This window comes from Salmo salar, chromosome ssa22 (genome assembly GCF_905237065.1).
Source record: "Salmo salar chromosome ssa22, Ssal_v3.1, whole genome shotgun sequence".
Taxonomy (NCBI): Eukaryota; Metazoa; Chordata; class Actinopteri; order Salmoniformes; family Salmonidae; genus Salmo; species Salmo salar.
Genome location: NC_059463.1, coordinates 59161985 through 59180086, shown reverse-complemented (window position 1 = coordinate 59180086; position 18102 = coordinate 59161985). Strand labels below are relative to the sequence as shown.

The following is an 18102-nucleotide window of genomic DNA, read 5'->3' as shown; positions in this document are numbered from 1 at the left end:
AATGGGGATCCATAATAAACCCCAGGAAGAGTAGCTGCTGCCTTGGCAGGAACTAATGGGGATCCATAATAAACCCCAGGAAGAGTAGCTGCTGCCTTGGCAGGAACTAATGGGGGTCCATAATAAACCCCAGGAAGAGTAGCTGCTGCCTTGGCAGGAACTAATGGGGATCCATAATAAACCCCAGGAAGAGTAGCTGCTGCCTTGGCAGGAACTAATGGGGATCCATAATAAATACAAAACTCCAACCCTGTTCCTGGAGAGAAACCCTCCTGTGGATTTTAACTCCAACCCTAATCTAGCACACCTGAATCTAATAATCAATCAGGTTAATTACAACTGGGGTTGGAGTTAAAACCTACAGGAGGGTATCTCTCCAGGAAAAGGGTTGGAGTTAAAACCTACAGGAGGGGTATCTCTCCAGGAAGAGGGTTGGAGTTAAAACCTACAGGATGGTAGCTCTCCAGGAACAGGGTTGGAGTTAAAACCTACAGGAGGGCATCTCTCCAGGAACAGGGTTGGAGTTAAAACCTACAGGGTGGTAGCTCTCCAGGAATAGGGTTGGAGTTAAAACCTACAGGAGGGCATCTCTCCAGGAACAGGGTTGGAGTTAAAACCTACAGGGTGGTAGCTCTCCAGGAACAGGGTTGAATTTAAAGTGATATTATTCAGAGGATTCTCCCAGCCTTTAATAACCCTGTGTGTTCCTGTAGGATTCTCCCAGCCTTTAATAACCCTGTGTGTTCCTGTAGGATTCTCCCAGTCTTTAATAACCCTGTGTGTTCCTGTAGGATTCTCCCAGCCTTTAATAACCCTGTGTGTTCCTGTAGGATTCTCCCAGCATTTAATAACCCTGTGTGTTCCTGTAGGATTCCCCTCTGAAGGCGGTCCAGATGCTGTGGGTGAACTTAATAATGGACACCTTTGCGTCCCTGGCCCTGGCGACCGAGCCCCCCACCGAGGCCCTGCTGATGAGGAAGCCGTACGGCCGCAACAAACCGCTGATCTCCAGCACCATGACCAAGAACATCCTGGGACACGGCATCTATCAGCTGGTCATCATCTTCTCCCTGCTGTTCGTCGGTAAGGGATTCTTTCTTTTTAAAGTCCTCTCCTATTTGTTGTTTATTGGATAAAGAAATGAAATATATCTGAAATAGATCACCGTAAAACTAGTCTATGAGTCATGAGAAACTGTAATACGTGGTTGAGATTTCTTTAAACAGACACTACAAACGTCAGCTAACTTTAGCCACCTCTAGCCTCTAGTTCTTTGACATCAACAAGACGATATCTCTCTCTCTCTCTCTCTCTCTCTCTCTCTCTCTCTCTCTCTCTCTCTCTCTCTCTCTCTCAGGTGAGCAGATATTTGACATAGACAGTGGTCGTCACGCTCCGCTCCACTCCCCTCCGTCAGAACACTACACCATCATTTTCAACACCTTCGTCCTCATGCAGCTTTTCAACGAGATCAACGCCAGAAAGATCCACGGAGAGAGGAACGTCTTTGACGGAATCTTCAGGAACCCTATCTTCTGTTCCATCGTCTTTGGAACCTTCGCCATCCAGGTAGGAACCTTTGCCATCCAGGTAACATCCTTCGCCATCCAGGTAGGAACCTTTGCCATCCAGGTAGGAACCTTTGCCATACATGGAAAGGAACCTTTGCCATCCAGGTAGCAACCTTCGCCATTCCAGGTAGCATCCTTCGCCATCCAGGTAGAAACCTTTGCCTTCCAGGTAGCATCCTTCGCCATTCCAGGTAGCATCCTTCGCCATTCCAGGTAGGATGTGTGTACATTGTGAGGTATCGTATAGTTTCATAATACAGGTTCCTATCTGTGTGTTTACAGATTGTGATCGTGCAGTTTGGAGGGAAGCCGTTCAGTTGTACTCCTCTGGATTTGGAAAAGTGGGGATGGTGCACCTTCCTGGGTCTAGGAGAGTTGGTCTGGGGACAGGTAAACATACCTTTACATACCTGGGTCTAGGAGAGTTGGTCTGGGGACAGGTAAACATACCTTTACATACCTGGGTCTAGGAGAGTTGGTCTGGGGACAGGTAAACATACCTTTACATACCTGGGTCTAGGAGAGTTGGTCTGGGGACAGGTAAACATACCTTTACATACCTGGGTCTAGGAGAGTTGGTCTGGGGACAGGTAAACATACCTTTACATACCTGGGTCTAGGAGAGTTGGTCTGGGGACAGGTAAACATACCTTTACATACCTGGGTCTAGGAGAGTTGGTCTGGGGACAGGTAAACATACCTTTACATACCTGGGTCTAGGAGAGTTGGTCTGGGGACAGGTAAACATACCTTTACATATCTTGACGCACCTTGACATACTTTGACATGCCTATAACATACCTTGACATGCAGTACCTTGACATACCTCTACATACTCTTAAAACAAAAACGTACAAATTATATTATGTTTTTATTAAAGAAGCCTGAATATGTCATGTATTCATATATCGCTGAGTTCTTTCAGTTCCTTCTGAAAAAAACGTGAAGAATCAGCTCACATTTCCACCTCTGGGAGAGAATCATGTCTCCCCCTCCCTTTGTTTCCCCCTCCCTGTGCCTCCCCCTCCCTGTGTCTCCCCCTCCCTGTGCCTCCCCCTCCCTGTGTCTCCCCCTCCCTGTGCCTCCCCCTCCCTTTGTTTCCCCCTCCCTTTGTTTCCCCCTCCCTGTGCCTCCCCCTCCCTGTGCCTCCCCCTCCCTGTGTCTCCCCCTCCCTGTGTCTCCCCCTCCCTGTGTCTCCCCCTCCCTGTGCCTCCCCCTCCCTGTGTCTCCCCCTCCCTGTGCCTCCCCCTCCCTTTGTTTCCCCCCTCCCTTTGTTTCCCCCCTCCCTGTGTCTCCCCCTCCCTGTGTCTCCCCCTCCCTGTGTCTCCCCCTCCCTGTGCCTCCCCCTCCCTTTGTTTCCCCCCTCCCTGTGTCTCCCCCTCCCTGTGCCTCCCCCTCCCTGTGTCTCCCCCTCCCTGTGTCTCCCCCTCCCTGTGTCTCCCCCTCCCTGTGCCTCCCCCTCCCTGTGTCTCCCCCTCCCTGTGCCTCCCCCTCCCTTTGTTTCCCCCTCCCTGTGTCTCCCCCCTCCCTGTGTCTCCCCCTCCCTGTGTCTCCCCCTCCCTGTGTCTCCCCCTCCCTGTGCCTCCCCCTCCCTTTGTTTCCCCCTCCCTGTGCCTCCCCCCTCCCTGTGTCTCCCCCCTCCCTGTGTCTCCCCCTCCCTGTGCCTCCCCCTCCCTGTGTCTCCCCCTCCCTGTGCCTCCCCCCTCCCTTTGTTTCCCCCCTCCCTGTGTTTCCCCCTCCCTGTGTCTCCCCCTCCCTTTGTTTCCCCCCTCCCTGTGTCTCCCCCTCCCTGTGTTTCCCCCTCCCTGTGTTTCCCCCTCCCTGTGCCTCTCCTTCCCTGTGTTTCCCCCTCCCTGTGCCTCTCCTTCCCTGTGTTTCCCCCTCCCTTTGTTTCCCCCTCCCTGTGCCTCCCCCTCCCTGTGTCTCCCCCTCCCTGTGCCTCCCCCTCCCTGTGTCTCCCCCTCCCTGTGCCTCCCCCTCCCTTTGTTTCCCCCTCCCTGTGTTTCCCCCTCCCTGTGTCTCCCCCTCCCTTTGTTTCCCCCTCTCTGTGTCTCCCCCTCCCTGTGTTTCCCCCTCCCTGTGTTTCCCCCTCCCTGTGCCTCTCCTTCCCTGTGTTTCCCCCTCCCTGTGTTTCCCCCTCCCTTTGTTTCCCCCCCTGTGCCTCCCCCTCCCTGTGTCTCCCCCTCCCTATGCCTCCCCCTCCCTTTGTTTCCCCCTCCCTGTGCCTCTCCTTCCCTGTGTCTCCCCCTCCCTATGCCTCCCCCTCCCTTTGTCTCCCCCTCCCTGTGCCTCTCCTTCCCTGTGTTTCCCCCTCTAGGTGATCGCCACTATCCCTAACAGCAAGCTGCGGTTCCTGCGAGGGGCGGGTCAGCTGACCAAGAAGAACGAAATGCCTGGGGACGAGGACATGAACGAGGACAACGAGGAGATCGACCACGCAGAGAGAGAGCTGCGACGTGGACAGGTCCTCTGGTTCAGGGGGCTCAACCGCATTCAGACTCAGGTGAGGAACCAATGACAAACTGTGGGAGGGTTAGATAAACCTATGACAAGCTATGGGAGGTGACAGACCGATGACCAGCTATGGGAGGGGACAGACCGATGACCAGCTATGGGAGGGGACAGACCGATGACCAGCTATGGGAGGGGACAGACCGATGACCAGCTATGGGAGGGGACAGACCGATGACCAGCTATGGGAGGGGACAGACCGATGACCAGCTATGGGAGGGGACAGACCGATGACAAGCTATGGGAGGGGACAGACCGATGACCAGCTATGGACAGACCGATGACCAGCTATGGGAGGGGACAGACCGATGACCAGCTATGGGGTGACCAGCTATGGGAGAGGACAGACCGATGACCAGCTATGGGAGGTGACAGACCGATGACCAGCTATGGGAGATGACAGACCGATGACCAGCTATGGGAGGGGACAGACCGATGACCAGCTATGGGAGGGGACAGACCGATGACCAGCTATGGGAGATGACAGACCGATGACCAGCTATGGGAGGGGACAGACCGATGACCAGCTATGGGAGATGACAGACCGATGACCAGCTATGGGAGGGGACAGACCGAGAACACTGTAAAATGAAATTCCATGGACCGACTACACTGTGAGTTTGCATGATGATATTGCAGTTACTTGAACGTCATTAAAATGCGTGCTACAGTAACAGAAGTAATATTGGAGTACCTCTTGGATCAGTATAAGGAACTGAAATGTTTATCTTGTAGATAGTTGTATTTGTTGCAGTAACCCTGGACTTTAGATACTTTAAATAAAGGACGTACAGTCTGTCCACTGTATCTAAATGAGGAGTACCCCAAGGATCCGTAGTGGGACCTTTATTATTCCGTCTGCATACACACTACCAGTCAAAAGTTTGGACACACCTACTCATTCAAGGGTTTTATTTATTTTGACTATTTTCTACATTTTAAGAATAACAGTGAAGACATCAAAACTATGAAATAACACATATGGAATCATAAGTGTTAAAACAAATCAAAATATATTTTAGATTTCAGATTCTTCAAAGCAGCCACTCTTTGCCTTGATGACACCTTTGCACACTCATGGAATTCGCTCAACCAGCTTCACCTGGAATGCTTTTCCGACTGTCTTGAAGGAATTCCCACATATGCTGAGCACTTGTTGGCTACTTTTCCTTCACTCTGCGGTCCAACTCATCCCAAACCATCTCATTTGGGTTGAGGTCAGGTGATTGTGCAGGCCAGGTCATCTGATGCAGCACTCCATCACTCTCCTTCTTGGTCAAATAGCCCTTACACAGCCTGGAGGTGTGTTGGTCATTGTCCTGTTTAAAAATAAATGATAGTCCCACTAAGTGCAAACCAGATGGGATGGTGTATTGCTGCAGAATGCTGTGGTAGCCATACTGGTTAAGTGTGCCTTGAATTCTAAATAAATCACAGACAGCGTCACCAGCAAAGCACCCCCACACCATCACACCTCCTCCTCCATGCTTCACGGTGGGAACCACACATGCGGAGATCATCTGTTCACCTACTCTGCGTCTCACAAAGACACGGCGGTTGGAACCAAAAATCTCAAATTTGGACTCATTAGACCAAAGGACAGATTTCCACTGGTCTAATGTCCATTGCTCGTGTTTCTTGGCCCAAGCAAGTCTCTTCTTTTTATTGGTGTCCTTTAGTAGTGGTTTCTTTGCAGCAATTCGACCACGAAGGCCTGATTCACACAGTCTCCTCTGAAAAGTTGATTTTGAGATGTGTCTGTTAGTTGAACTCTGTGAAGCATTTATTTGGGCTGCAATTTCTGAGGCTGGTAAGTCTAATGAACTTATCCTCTGCAGCAGAGATAACTCTGGGTCTTCCTTTCCTGTGGAGGTTCTTGAAATGTTCCGTATTGACTGACCTTCATGACTTAAAGTAATGATGGACTGTCATTTCTCTTTGCTTATTTGAGCTGTTCTTGCCATAATATGGACTTGGTATTTTATCAAATAGGGCTATCTTCTGTATACCCCCCCCCACCCACCTTGTCACAACACAACTGATTGGCTCAAACGCATTAAGAAGGAAATAAATTCCACAAATTAACTTTTAACAAGGCACACCTGTTAATTGAAATGCATTCCAGGTGACTACCTCATGAAGCTGGTTGAGAGAATGCCAAGAGTGTGCAAAGCTGTCACCAAGGCAAAGGGTGTCTACTTTGAAGAATCTCAAATATAAAATATATTTTGATTTGTTTAACACTTTTTTTGGTTACTACATCATTCCATATGTGTTATTTCATAGTTTTGATGTCTTCACTATTATTCTACAATGTAGAAAATAGTACAAATAAAGAGGTTTTAACTCCAACCCTGTTCCTGGAGAGATACCCTCCTGTAGGTTTTAACTCCAACCCTGTTCCTGGAGAGATACCCTCCTGTAGGATTTAACTACAGCTTTCCAGGAACAGGGTTGAAGTTAAAACCTACTGTAGAACCAACTGAAGAGCCACAGCTGAAGCTCCTCCAGGACCGCAGTAAACTGTCTTCCCAGACACTGCTACACTGACGTCTGGAGGGTTTGAAGCAAACTCTTCATCACCTTGGAGCAATCTGCCCGCGACTGTACTCCGTGACTCTGGGCCAGTACTTTCACTGTGATAAGGTCTTATGTACCTATATATCAGAAACACCATGTTCTCAGGGTGGGTGATCCTCCTATCCCAGCCTAACCGTCGTCTATCATGTCTATCCTACTACCATGGCCTGTCTGTTTATCTGATTGATGCCCGTTACTCTGAGCCAGCACCGTTAGCACTGTGATACGCAAAGATCTTTGTGACCCCTTAAGAGGTCTCAATCACCTACATGTCAGATAGACAGGTTCCCATGGCTAAGACCAGGGGGATGCGCTTTGTCATGGCCTAGTCTGTCCTGTCTGTCCTACTACCATGTCCTGTCTGTCAAACATTGGCCCTACACATGCGTTGGTATCACCTCAGTTTCATCTGATCAAAAAGCCCATTACTCCCAGTACCATTATCACTGTGATACACTAAAACTACCTGTCAGAGTGGCAGGTTCCCTGGGACTGTTGTGCTGCCCCAGTCAAACTGTCAGACCTGTCTGTCTGACCTGTCTGTATGAACGGTCTGTATGAACGGTCTGTCTGACCTGTCTGTCTGACCTGTCTGTATGAGCGGTCTGTCTTGTTTTCTCCTCCAGATCGATGTGGTGAACACGTTCAAGAGCGGCAGCTCCTATCAGGGCCAGCTGCGGAGACAGTCCTCCACCACCAGTCAGAACCAAGATGTAACCAATGTTTCTAGTCCCAGTCACGTGTCCTTGTCCAATGCCATTTCTCCTACCTCTCCCGCTGGGCGTGAGTCACTGTCCTCTGCTTCTGCTACTTCAGGGATGTCTCCCAGTCTCCCAATACACTAGAAGTATCCCTTTACAGTTACGTTTGTACATTACAGTTTAGTCATTTAGTTAGGAGAGGCTTTGCTTTCTCCTGACTGACTTACAGTACAATCAGTGTATTCAACTTAAGTTTGTAAAAAATAATCACATCACTATCAATCACAAAACGTTCCCCAAATTCACAGGTTTCGCTGAAATCCTGGTTGGAAAATTCCTTGAATTGTGAGTGAATAAGAAGGGAAATCCGGAATCCTCCAATCAGGATTTGGGAAACTTACCATATTTTTGCAACCCTAGATATAATTTGGGTCAGAAGTTTTATTTTTTAATTTTCTGACCACGGGACCTAAAAGGGATAAACTCTAAAGGTTTCTGTTTAATCAACACATTATACATTCTACATTCCAGAGATTCTAACATCTCTGTAGTAATTCATTATTACTAGTAATTAGTTTCCACTAGTCAGGTTGCCAGATCTGTATTGGTTTAAGGTAACTCTAGCTAACAGGTTGATAAATGACAGCTGGTTGATTTTTTTTTTTTTTTTTAAACGGGTGGCATCTCTGAAGACAATTTCTCTAGATTTTCTTTTACACTTCTTGACATATTCTGTTCATCTCTGTGGCTCCCCCCCCCAAGAGAGTTATTGTCTCATTGTTACATGTCTTTGTTTTCCCAGAGTGCTAAGAGTGGGATGAGGCTACCGCCCACGTCGTGAATTTCAGGTTGTGAGTTTTCGTCCATTGTTTGACAAACTTTGATGTTAAAAAAACGAATTTCAACCACACAAAAAAAAACTCACCGGGCTGGGTAAACATTCAAGTATAAGCCAATGGTATCATTTCTTACTGTGCTGTTTCAATCAATGGTATCATTTCTTACTGTGCTGTTTCAACCAATGGTATCATTTCTTACTGTGCTGTTTCAGCCAATGGTATCATCCATTACTGTGCTGTTTCAGACAATGGTATCATCCATTATTTACAGGGGGGAAACTGGATGCTGGTTTTCTCTTCTCGTTACAGCTGACAAGACGGAAGTAGGAGGCAGAGAATCACTTCTCTCGCTCTCTCTTTCTGTGTCCAGTCGCTCTCATGGTCCTGTCTTCTCTGTTCTGTCATCTTTATGTAACTCAGAGGGCCTGTAGCCAGTGTCCCATTCCTTTCTGGTCTTTATGTAACTCAGAGGGCCTGTATCCAGTGTCCCATTCCTTTCTGGTCTTTATGTAACTCAGAGGGCCTGTAGCCAGTGTCCCATTCCTTTCTGGTCTTTATGTAACTCAGAGGGCCTGTATCCAGTGTCCCATTCCTTTCTGGTCTTTATGTAACTCAGAGGGCCTGTAGCCAGTGTCCCATTCCTTTCTGGTCTTTATGTAACTCAGAGGGCCTGTTGCCAGTGTCCCATTCCTTTCTGGTCTTTATGTAACTCAGAGGGCCTGTAGCCAGTGTCCCATTCCTTTCTGGTCTTTATGTAACTCAGAGGGCCTGTAGCCAGTGTCCCATTCCTTTCTGGTCTTTATGTAACTCAGAGGGCCTGTAGCCAGTGTCCCATCCCGTCTCGTGGCTTCACGCTGTTTGGTTTGATCTGGGTCTGTGTACTGTACTGTACTGTACTGCTGATATGACTGACTGCTGCCACAGTGTATACCTTTTTCATCGCTCGTTGAGAACGGTCCGATTTTCTTTGACTGTTTTCTTATTTTTAGTTGTTGCCACTTTACCTCCTTTTGAGGCCAAAAATCAAGAAGATTAAGAGTACCCAGAGTACTCAGTCAATCCTAAAAATGTTAGTTCTGACAATATTGATATTGGTCTGGTAAGATGTAGATGAAACTATAACCATTTCATACCTGAGAAACACATACTTTTTTCAAGAATGTTTAAAGAGTTTCATGCGTCTATCATTAAACATGGAAAATAATTCTCCTCACATCTAATTTACTTTTCATACATCAGTGGTACAGCATTCCTCTTAAAAAGTTATGGTTAGCATAATAGACATCTGAATCGAAAGGGATTGTAGTAGACGTCATGAAGCATTTACACTCGCTCTGGGCCAGTTTATTAGGTACACCCATCTAATACCGGGTTGGACTCCCCTTTGCCTCCGGAACAGCCTGAATTCTTCGGGGCATATCTACAAAGTGTCGGAAACGTTCCACAGGGATGTTGGCCCATGCTGACACGATGGCATCACACAGTTGCTGCAGATTGGACGGCGGTACATTCATGCTGCTAACAGCCTGTTCCATCTCATCCCATTATGCTCTATAGGGTTGAGGTCTGGGGGACTGACCAGGCCACTCTAGTAAACTGAACTCACTGTCATGTTCCAGGCAATGTTTTTCCACGCCTCATTTGTCCAGTGTTGATGATGGCCTGTCCACTGGAGCTGCTTCATCTTGTTTTTAGTTGATAGAAGTGGAACCCGGTGTGGTCGTCTGCTGCAATTAGCCAATCAGTAGCAGGGATCAACGAGTTGTGTGTGCAGAGATGTCGTTCTGCACACCACCGTTGGACTGCGCCGTTATTTGTCGTTTTTGTGGTCCGACCTGTTAGCTTGCAGGATTCTTGCCATTCTCCTTCGACTTCTCTCATCAATGAGCTGTTTTATCGCCCACAGGACTGCCACTGACTGGATGTTTATTTGTTTGTCGCACCGTGCTCTGTAAACCCTAGACGCTCATGTGTGAAAAGACCAGGAGGGAGGACGTTTGTGAGATACTGCATCTGACGTGCTTGGCACCGACCGTCATACCACGCTCAGTCACTTCTGTCACTCGTTTTGGCCCGTTCTAACGTTCAATCATACACTAACTGAATGTCTGGATGCCTGTTTGCTTTATATAGCAAGCCACGACCACCTGACTATAGGAGTGATCAATTTTTCGTGACCGGGTTGGTGTACCTAATAAACTGTCCCGGTGAAAGTATTTGAATTCAATACTAACAATTCAGAATCTCTAATTTGATACACCTATTAATTAACCAGTGAAAGTGAAATAAACTTTTTTTTTTTAAAAAGCAAAACATATATACAAAATAATTTAGAAAAAATACATTTGAAATGAAATCCATTTATGTAATTAATACATTTTACGTGTGTTACACATCAACAATGGTACTATAACATAATGCTTTTATATGTATTTTTCTCCAATACAAATGGTATTGAAACAACAGGAAAACAAAACAAGCACTACTTTGGGGCCTATACTTGACTGTTTGCTCAGACGTGCATGGAGTTTGAGCTCAGAGAAACAGACCTCTGGCAGTAATACCTAACTGTGTTGTACAGCTAGGTGTCTGTGTGTCTGTTCATCACCGTGAGGTCCCTGTTGCATGTTTCACCTTGTCTTGTTGGTTGTCTGACTGTTAGTTGGTTGGCTGTTGAAGCTTGTGTTCTGGTCTGCTTCCATTGTATTGTTTTGCCACTGACTGTGATCCTTTTCCCAGCATCCCCCCCCCCTGTCTCCTCATATCTCCTCCTCCTCCTCCTCCAAAAAAGAAAAACGGGACTTTCCTCCTTTATGTCCATCAGTGTCCAACTATGTCCACATTTATCCATTCACAGTCTCTGTGGATGTCCTACCCGTCACACCCTGTCCTTGTATGGTCCGTCTCTCTTTCAACCTCCTACAATGGATCTGAAGTATAACCTTTTCCTCCTACCATGACTGACCTACGACCTCCAGACGTCTTCAACTTGCATGATTTGTATTTCTGTGTGCAGTTCTTTATTAACGTGACTTAACTCTACAGGTATATCGCGCATTGGATCATCACACTCTTCTATGATGTTTACATTGACCAAGTGTTTAGGCTCCACCAAAGTGAATAGATTCCATCAATTTCCAGGACCACGGAGCTGAGTAACTAAAACTATTTCTACCATGACCTGTTCTGATGAGAATGAGATCGTAATTGATACTTATTTACTGATCTGATTAAAGTGACATTTTAACCAATATGGACTTATAAATCAGGGTATACCAGTGATGCAAGGGCTATGCAAGGTCAATGACGACCTATTATTAACGTGGCTTAACTCTATAGGTATATCGTGTCTTACCTCTATAGGTATATAGTGTCTTATCTCTATAGATATATAGTGTCTTATCTCTATAGGTATATAGTGTCTTATCTCTATAGATATATAGTGTCTTAGGTATATCGTGTCTTACCTCTATAGATATATAGTGTCTGATCTCTATAGGTATATAGTGTCTTATCTCTATAGGTATATAGTGTCTTATCTCTATAGGTATATCGTGTCTTAACTCTATAGATATATAGTGTCTGATCTCTATAGATATATAGTGTCTTATCTCTATAGGTATATAGTGTCTTATCTCTATAGGTATATCGTGTCTTAGGTATACGTGACTTGTCTCTATAGGTATAACGTGACTTATCTCTGTAGGTATATAGTGTCTTATCTCTATAGATATATCGTGTCTTAGGTATAACGTGCCTTATCTCTATAGGTATATAGTGTCTTACCTCTATAGGTATATAGTGTCTTACCTCTATAGGTATATAGTGTCTTATCTCTATAGGTATATAGTGTCTTATGTCTATAGGTATATAGTGTCTTACCTCTATAGGTATATAGTGTCTTATCTCTATAGGTATATAGTGTCTTATCTCTATAGATATATAGTGTCTTATCTCTATAGGTATATCGTGTCTTATCTCTATAGGTATATCGTGTCTTACCTCTATAGGTATATCGTGTCTTATTTCTATAGGTATATCGTGTCTTATCTCTATAGGTATATAGTGTCTTACCTCTATAGGTATATCGTGTCTTATCTCTATAGGTATATAGTGTCTTATCTCTATAGGTATATAGTGTCTTACCTCTATAGGTATATCGTGTCTTACCTCTATAGGTATATCGTGTCTTATCTCTATAGGTATATCGTGTCTTATCTCTATAGGTATATCGTGTCTTATCTCTATAGGTATATAGTGTCTTATCTCTATAGGTATATAGTGTTTTATCTCTATAGGTATATAGTGTCTTACCTCTATAGGTATATAGTGTCTTACCTCTATAGGTATATAGTGTCTTACCTCTATAGGTATATAGTGTCTTATCTCTATAGGTATATAGTGTCTTACCTCTATAGGTATATCGTGTCTTACCTCTATAGGTATATCGTGTCTTACCTCTATAGGTATATCGTGTCTTACCTCTATAGGTATATAGTGTCTTATCTCTATAGGTATATAGTGTCTTACCTCTATAGGTATATCGTGTCTTACCTCTATAGGTATATAGTGTCTTACCTCTATAGGTATATCGTGTCTTATCTTTATAGGTATATCGTGTCTTATCTCTATAGGTATATCGTGTCTTATCTCTATAGGTATATTGTGTCTTACCTCTATAGGTATATCGTGTCTTATCTCTATAGGTATAACGTGTCTTATCTCTATAGGTATATCGTGTCTTACCTCTATAGGTATATCGTGTCTTACCTCTATAGGTATATCGTGTCTTATCTCTATAGGTATATCGTGTCTTACCTCTATAGGTATATCGCACATTGGGTCCTGGTTTATACATACAATGAGTTTTACGTTTATCTTGTGTTTTGCCTATGACCTTCTGTTTAGGTGCGCGTCAGATGAGTTAGTTGTGTACCATATTGGTGTACCATATTGTACTGTATTGTATTATGCTGTATTATATTGTACTGTACTGTATTATATTGTACTGTACCATACTGTACTGTGAAAGCAGACCACAGACTGCAGTTTCCTCCTCCTCCCTAACCCCCTCTGTCTTTATCTGTCCATCTCTCAATCTCAGAGGATTCTCTACCTCTCCCACAGGCAATCCTTCCTGACGGTTCTCATTTGCTCTCCTGTGTTTACTCTCTCTCCCCTCTTCTCTCTCCCCCCCTCCTCCCTCCCCACCACAGATTCGCGTCGTGAACGCATTCCGTAGCTCCCTCTATGAAGGCTTGGAAAAACCGGACTCCAGACCGTCCATCCACAACTTCATGACCCACCCAGAGTTTAGGATAGAAGACACCACGCCCCACATTCCCCTGATAGACGACACGGACCTGGAAGAGGACCCCGCGTTGAGGATGATCCCTCAGTCCCAGACAGGCAGCCAGCCACAGTCCCCCAACAAGAACAACAACGCCGTCGACAGCGGCATCAACCTCACCATCGACACTACCAGTAAATCAGCTGCATCGTCCAGCCCAGCCAGCCCACTGCACAGTCTGGAGACCTCTCTCTAGTGGCCTGCAGCTGGCTGGTGGAGACCTCATCTGCAACCTTGGAGACACCATCCCACTGCAGCCTTGGAGACCTCTAACAGCATCTTCTGACAGCCTGGCTAGTGGAGACCTCCGTCTGCAATCTGGAGACCTCATTCATTGACACTTGGAGACCTTTCTCTACTGCAATATAGAGACCATTCTCTTGAGGCCTGGTGGAGATCTCTACTGCAGCCTGGTGGCTCCCACACTGCAGTTTGGAGACTTCTGTCTTTCAGTCTCTTGGATACCTCCTTTGTCTGCAGTTTGGAGACCTTCCTCTAGCCTCAGTCTGTCTCCTGCTCTCTCCTCCTGTACCTGGAGAAAACATCATACCACACATACAATCAGAAAGCACAACAAAGCCAACACGCGTGACATGTGTGTGTACTGTATGTGTGTGTGGTGCGTGTGTGCGTGCGTGCGTGCGTGCGTGTGTGTGTGTGTGTGTGTTTGTGTGTGTGTGTGTGTGTGCGCGCTGCTGACTGACTGAACCATGTTTCTAGCAGCAGGGAAGAGGAGGACCAGAAAGTGAGTGAAAAACAGTATAAACTACAGCCCCGCTCCGTCCTCACATTAACAATGACTGTATTGATAATAGATTAAATTAAAACATTATTATCGCTCCTGCATGAATGTACATTATCCAGTGTTTTATTTCAATAGTTTTTAATTTGATTGGGTGGGTGAGAAGTGGATTGCTTCTTTAAGGCAGCTTTATCCGATCGCTGGTCTGTGAGTTCCCTGTGCAGCATGTGCTTTAACTGTAAAAATGTATTTGATTTATAAATGAGACATGTGTCAAGGTGTTAGGACTCAACAAGCACAGTAGATTTGCACCTGTTGGAAAAGAGAAACCCATAAATAAATAGCGTTTCTTAAACTTATGATATATATATATGTGCATATATATATATATATATATATATATATATATATACATACACACACACACAGAGTTTATCTTTATTTGTTGGCATGTTGCCTTGTTTCTGCTTCAATGGCTCTAACTACTTTAACTTATTTATGTCCTTAAGAGAATGTCATTTGTTTACAACACCTGTAGAAACTTCCTGGTTAATTTGTAGGTTTCCAAACCATTCAGCAGATGTAGTTGAGAAAAACTCAAGTTGTTTGAGTTCGTTGGTGTTTATAACATACAGTGTGTATTGGACTTGCCTGCTATCAAATACTGTAGATATTTTTAGAGGATAACAAAAGAAAACCAAAATATTATGGGATGTATAATTAATGTTAGTATTATATGATTGTTGGTATGAACTCTGAACCTTTGTTTCCAAACAGAGATGTTAATAAGACTAAAGGTTTTATTTCTTTAATTACAATTTTTCTTATTTTTGTTTATTTTTTTTGTTGTTCAAAGCTTGAAATTGAACTTAAGTTGAGACTTACTCTGAGCTGAGAGGTCGAACAGGCCTTCTATAACGGACATGGTCCTCTATATAAAAACTGCTAGTTTTAAGGATTTTTATATTTGATTTTGTGTGACCATCAAAGGCTGCGATGGATTTATATTACAAATTGCAAACTAAGGTATATTTGGCTTATCTGTATAGAAAAATCTAAAAGTTGTGTTGAAAATCTTGTCATATATTGTGTTGATTGATTGTTTTATTATTTTGTTGTTTTCCTTTTAAAAATAATAAGAAAAAGATAAAGCTGTTGTCGTTTTTAACGACTAAAAACAACAACAACAACAACATGTTATGATGCTTTGACTTTTTTTCAACAAAAAGAAAAAAAAAAAAAAATGAAATTTTCCTCACTATCAGGATATGAATGAAATCCCTCTGTGGTGTGCTTTTAGATGTGTTCCTGTGTGTTTTAACCAAGCTTGTCTTCCTGCCTTCACCAAGTCAACTCTAGCATCTCAACACTATTCACTTAGTTGTTAGAACTATTTATTGTGCTTTAAAGAAGAAGGAGGAGGAAGGAGAGGACAAAAGGAAGAAGGCACACTTAAACTTACTATATATCAAAAGGCACAGAGGCGTTCATAGCACACATTCTTGTGTTATTGTAATATTTCTACAACCAATTGGAGTCATTGAAAAGCATGATGTAATATGTTCAACATGCAAGTTGAACCAATCCAATTGTTCTACTCTAAATGAATCCTGTGGTAATTACACGTTGACCTGATTTCTCTTTTATTAAACCAGTTCTGCCGTCAGATCAGGAGAGGGTTTTCAACACTTAGCTCAGGCCTGTTGAACCAAGCTAAGGACCATTTCTTGTTTGTTTGTTGTTGAAACAGCTCTATTTTCATTCAGAAATGGTCTATCTTGACTTCTGCAGTTACTTTTAAAAACCGCTTGATTTTTGTATTTTTATTTTTTTTCTCCTTCGGGTAAAACATTTTTTTTTACATCACATCTGTACATTCAAGCTATACGTTCAGAGTTCTATCAGTAGAGTTCCATCAGTAGAGTTCCATCAGTAGAGTTCCGTCAGTAGAGTTCCGTCAGTAGAGTTCCGTCAGTAGAGTTCCGTCAGTAGAGTTCCGTCAGTAGAGTTCCGTCAGTAGAGTTCCGTCAGTAGAGTTCCATCAGTAGAGTTCCATCAGTAGAGTTCCATCAGTAGACTTCCATCAGTAGAGTTCCGTCAGTAGAGTTCCGTCAGTAGAGTTCCGTCAGTAGAGTTCTATCAGTAGAGTTCTGTCAGTAGAGTTCTGTTCTAAGAGGACATACATACGATAGTCCATCCATCCAGGCTAGTGGGCTGTACTTTACTAAACTCTGCTTGTACTCTACGCAATTCCTCTATAGCAGAATTCATTAATGATCAGGGCCCCGTATTCACAAAGCAACTAAGGTATTGGATCGGTCCCCCCCCCAGATTACAACTCCTATTCTGAGACGCTTTGTGAATATGGGCCCTGAGCCGTTCTAGTCTCAACCAGACCACCAGGCCCTGTATTCATAACGTTTATCATAGTAGGAGTTCTGATCTAGGATCCGTTTGACCTTTTTAGATAATAGTGAATAAGATTATTATAGAAAAGCGACGGGACCTGATCCTAGACCAGCAGTCGTACTCTGAATACTTGGCTCAGACTCTCTCAGTGTGTACATCATGTCAACATACACGCTTCACTAAAACACATCCAACTAATATTATAAATAATAATAACGATCATAATAATGACGACACTTCTTGCAATATGTCACCTGCCTCTGTGTATTTTACCTAGCAGCATGCATTTATTTTTTTTGTGTAACAAAGAAAACGTTAAAATGCCGACGGTGAAATGTGACATTCTAGCCGATTTGATGGGTATAAATGATAAATAAGTGTTCCCGGCATCCTACATCTTGTTTTTATGAATTGTTTTATCTATACAATAATTGTAAATAAAGAACTCAATGTCTTTGTTCATTTAATACTATGCAAAAAGTCATGCTTTCTGATTGTAACCCCCCCCCATGTTTGTGGTCTCAAAAGTCAGTAAAAAAAAATGTGATGTAAATTATTTTCTAGCTTGACGAACGTTATACGAACTGTGACTCTTGTTGCTGCTTGACTGTCCATTACCACGACTCCCAAGACAGGAGCAAGCGCAAGTGAAAAAGAAATTAACAATGAAAAAAAAATCACCAAATAAATTTCTAGAGCAGCATGAACCAGATTGGTGTTATGACCCGTGTCGTGTGGCGTCTGTGTGGTGATTTGGTTCTCAGAATGGTGTTATGACCCGTGTCGTGTGGCGTCTGTGTGGTGATTGGTTCTCAGAATGGTGTTATGACCCGATAGGGTCTCTGTGTGAAGTTTCTCCTAGATACAAATCAATGGATCAGCTTTCCCTCCTCCAGTCCTCACCTTAACTATTAGTGGGGAAAATGCAAAAATGTACCCAAGATCAGCGGTAAAAGTGTCTGTGTGATCTTTGGTTTTCTTGGCTTGCAGCTGTAGCGAGTAAAGAGCATCTTTGATTAGCAAAATATCAAACTAGTGTGACACTGTATTAGATTGAAACACTGTAACAGTATTAAATTGTAGCTAAATCTTATATTTTAACTCTTAATAATATCTTCGGTTAAAAATATCAATAATACATAAGTATATGGTTATTTATGATGAATTGATTTAAACGTGGGGTTTTATTGGACTGCAATAGAGTTAAAATGGCCGAGAGCTAATAACGATGCAATGCAACGCCTGGGTATCTAGTTGGGCTGGAACTGGACAAGTGTATTCAGCTGACGTCATGGACAGTGTAAATTGTCAGATGGGGAAAGTACTGTAGGACAGTAGCTCCTATTGGATTAGGCATGTCATTCCCATGATGTGATGTGTTGTTCCCTCAATGGCCACC

General features: G+C 44.0%; 1 protein-coding gene across 10 annotated transcripts in view; it reads left to right on the top strand.

The window, feature by feature from the left end:
* Positions 1–17424, top strand: part of atp2b2 (ATPase plasma membrane Ca2+ transporting 2) — a 212181-nt gene extending 194757 nt beyond the window's left edge. For 3 of the 10 annotated variants that reach the window (XM_045705377.1, XM_045705376.1, XM_045705372.1), the window contains 7 exons: positions 870–1083; positions 1358–1569; positions 1854–1961; positions 3889–4074; positions 7289–7445; positions 8166–8214; positions 13419–13631. In XM_045705377.1, the coding sequence (XP_045561333.1) occupies positions 870–1083; positions 1358–1569; positions 1854–1961; positions 3889–4074; positions 7289–7445; positions 8166–8173 (885 nt within the window). In that variant the 3' untranslated portion in view covers positions 8174–8214; positions 13419–13631. Of the gene's footprint in view, positions 1–869; positions 1084–1357; positions 1570–1853; positions 1962–3888; positions 4075–7288; positions 7446–8165; positions 8215–13418 lie in introns of all 10 variants that reach the window. The other 7 variants (XM_045705371.1, XM_045705370.1, XM_045705369.1 and 4 more) reach the window with 5 other exon arrangements.
* Positions 17425–18102: the final 678 nt, after the last annotated feature.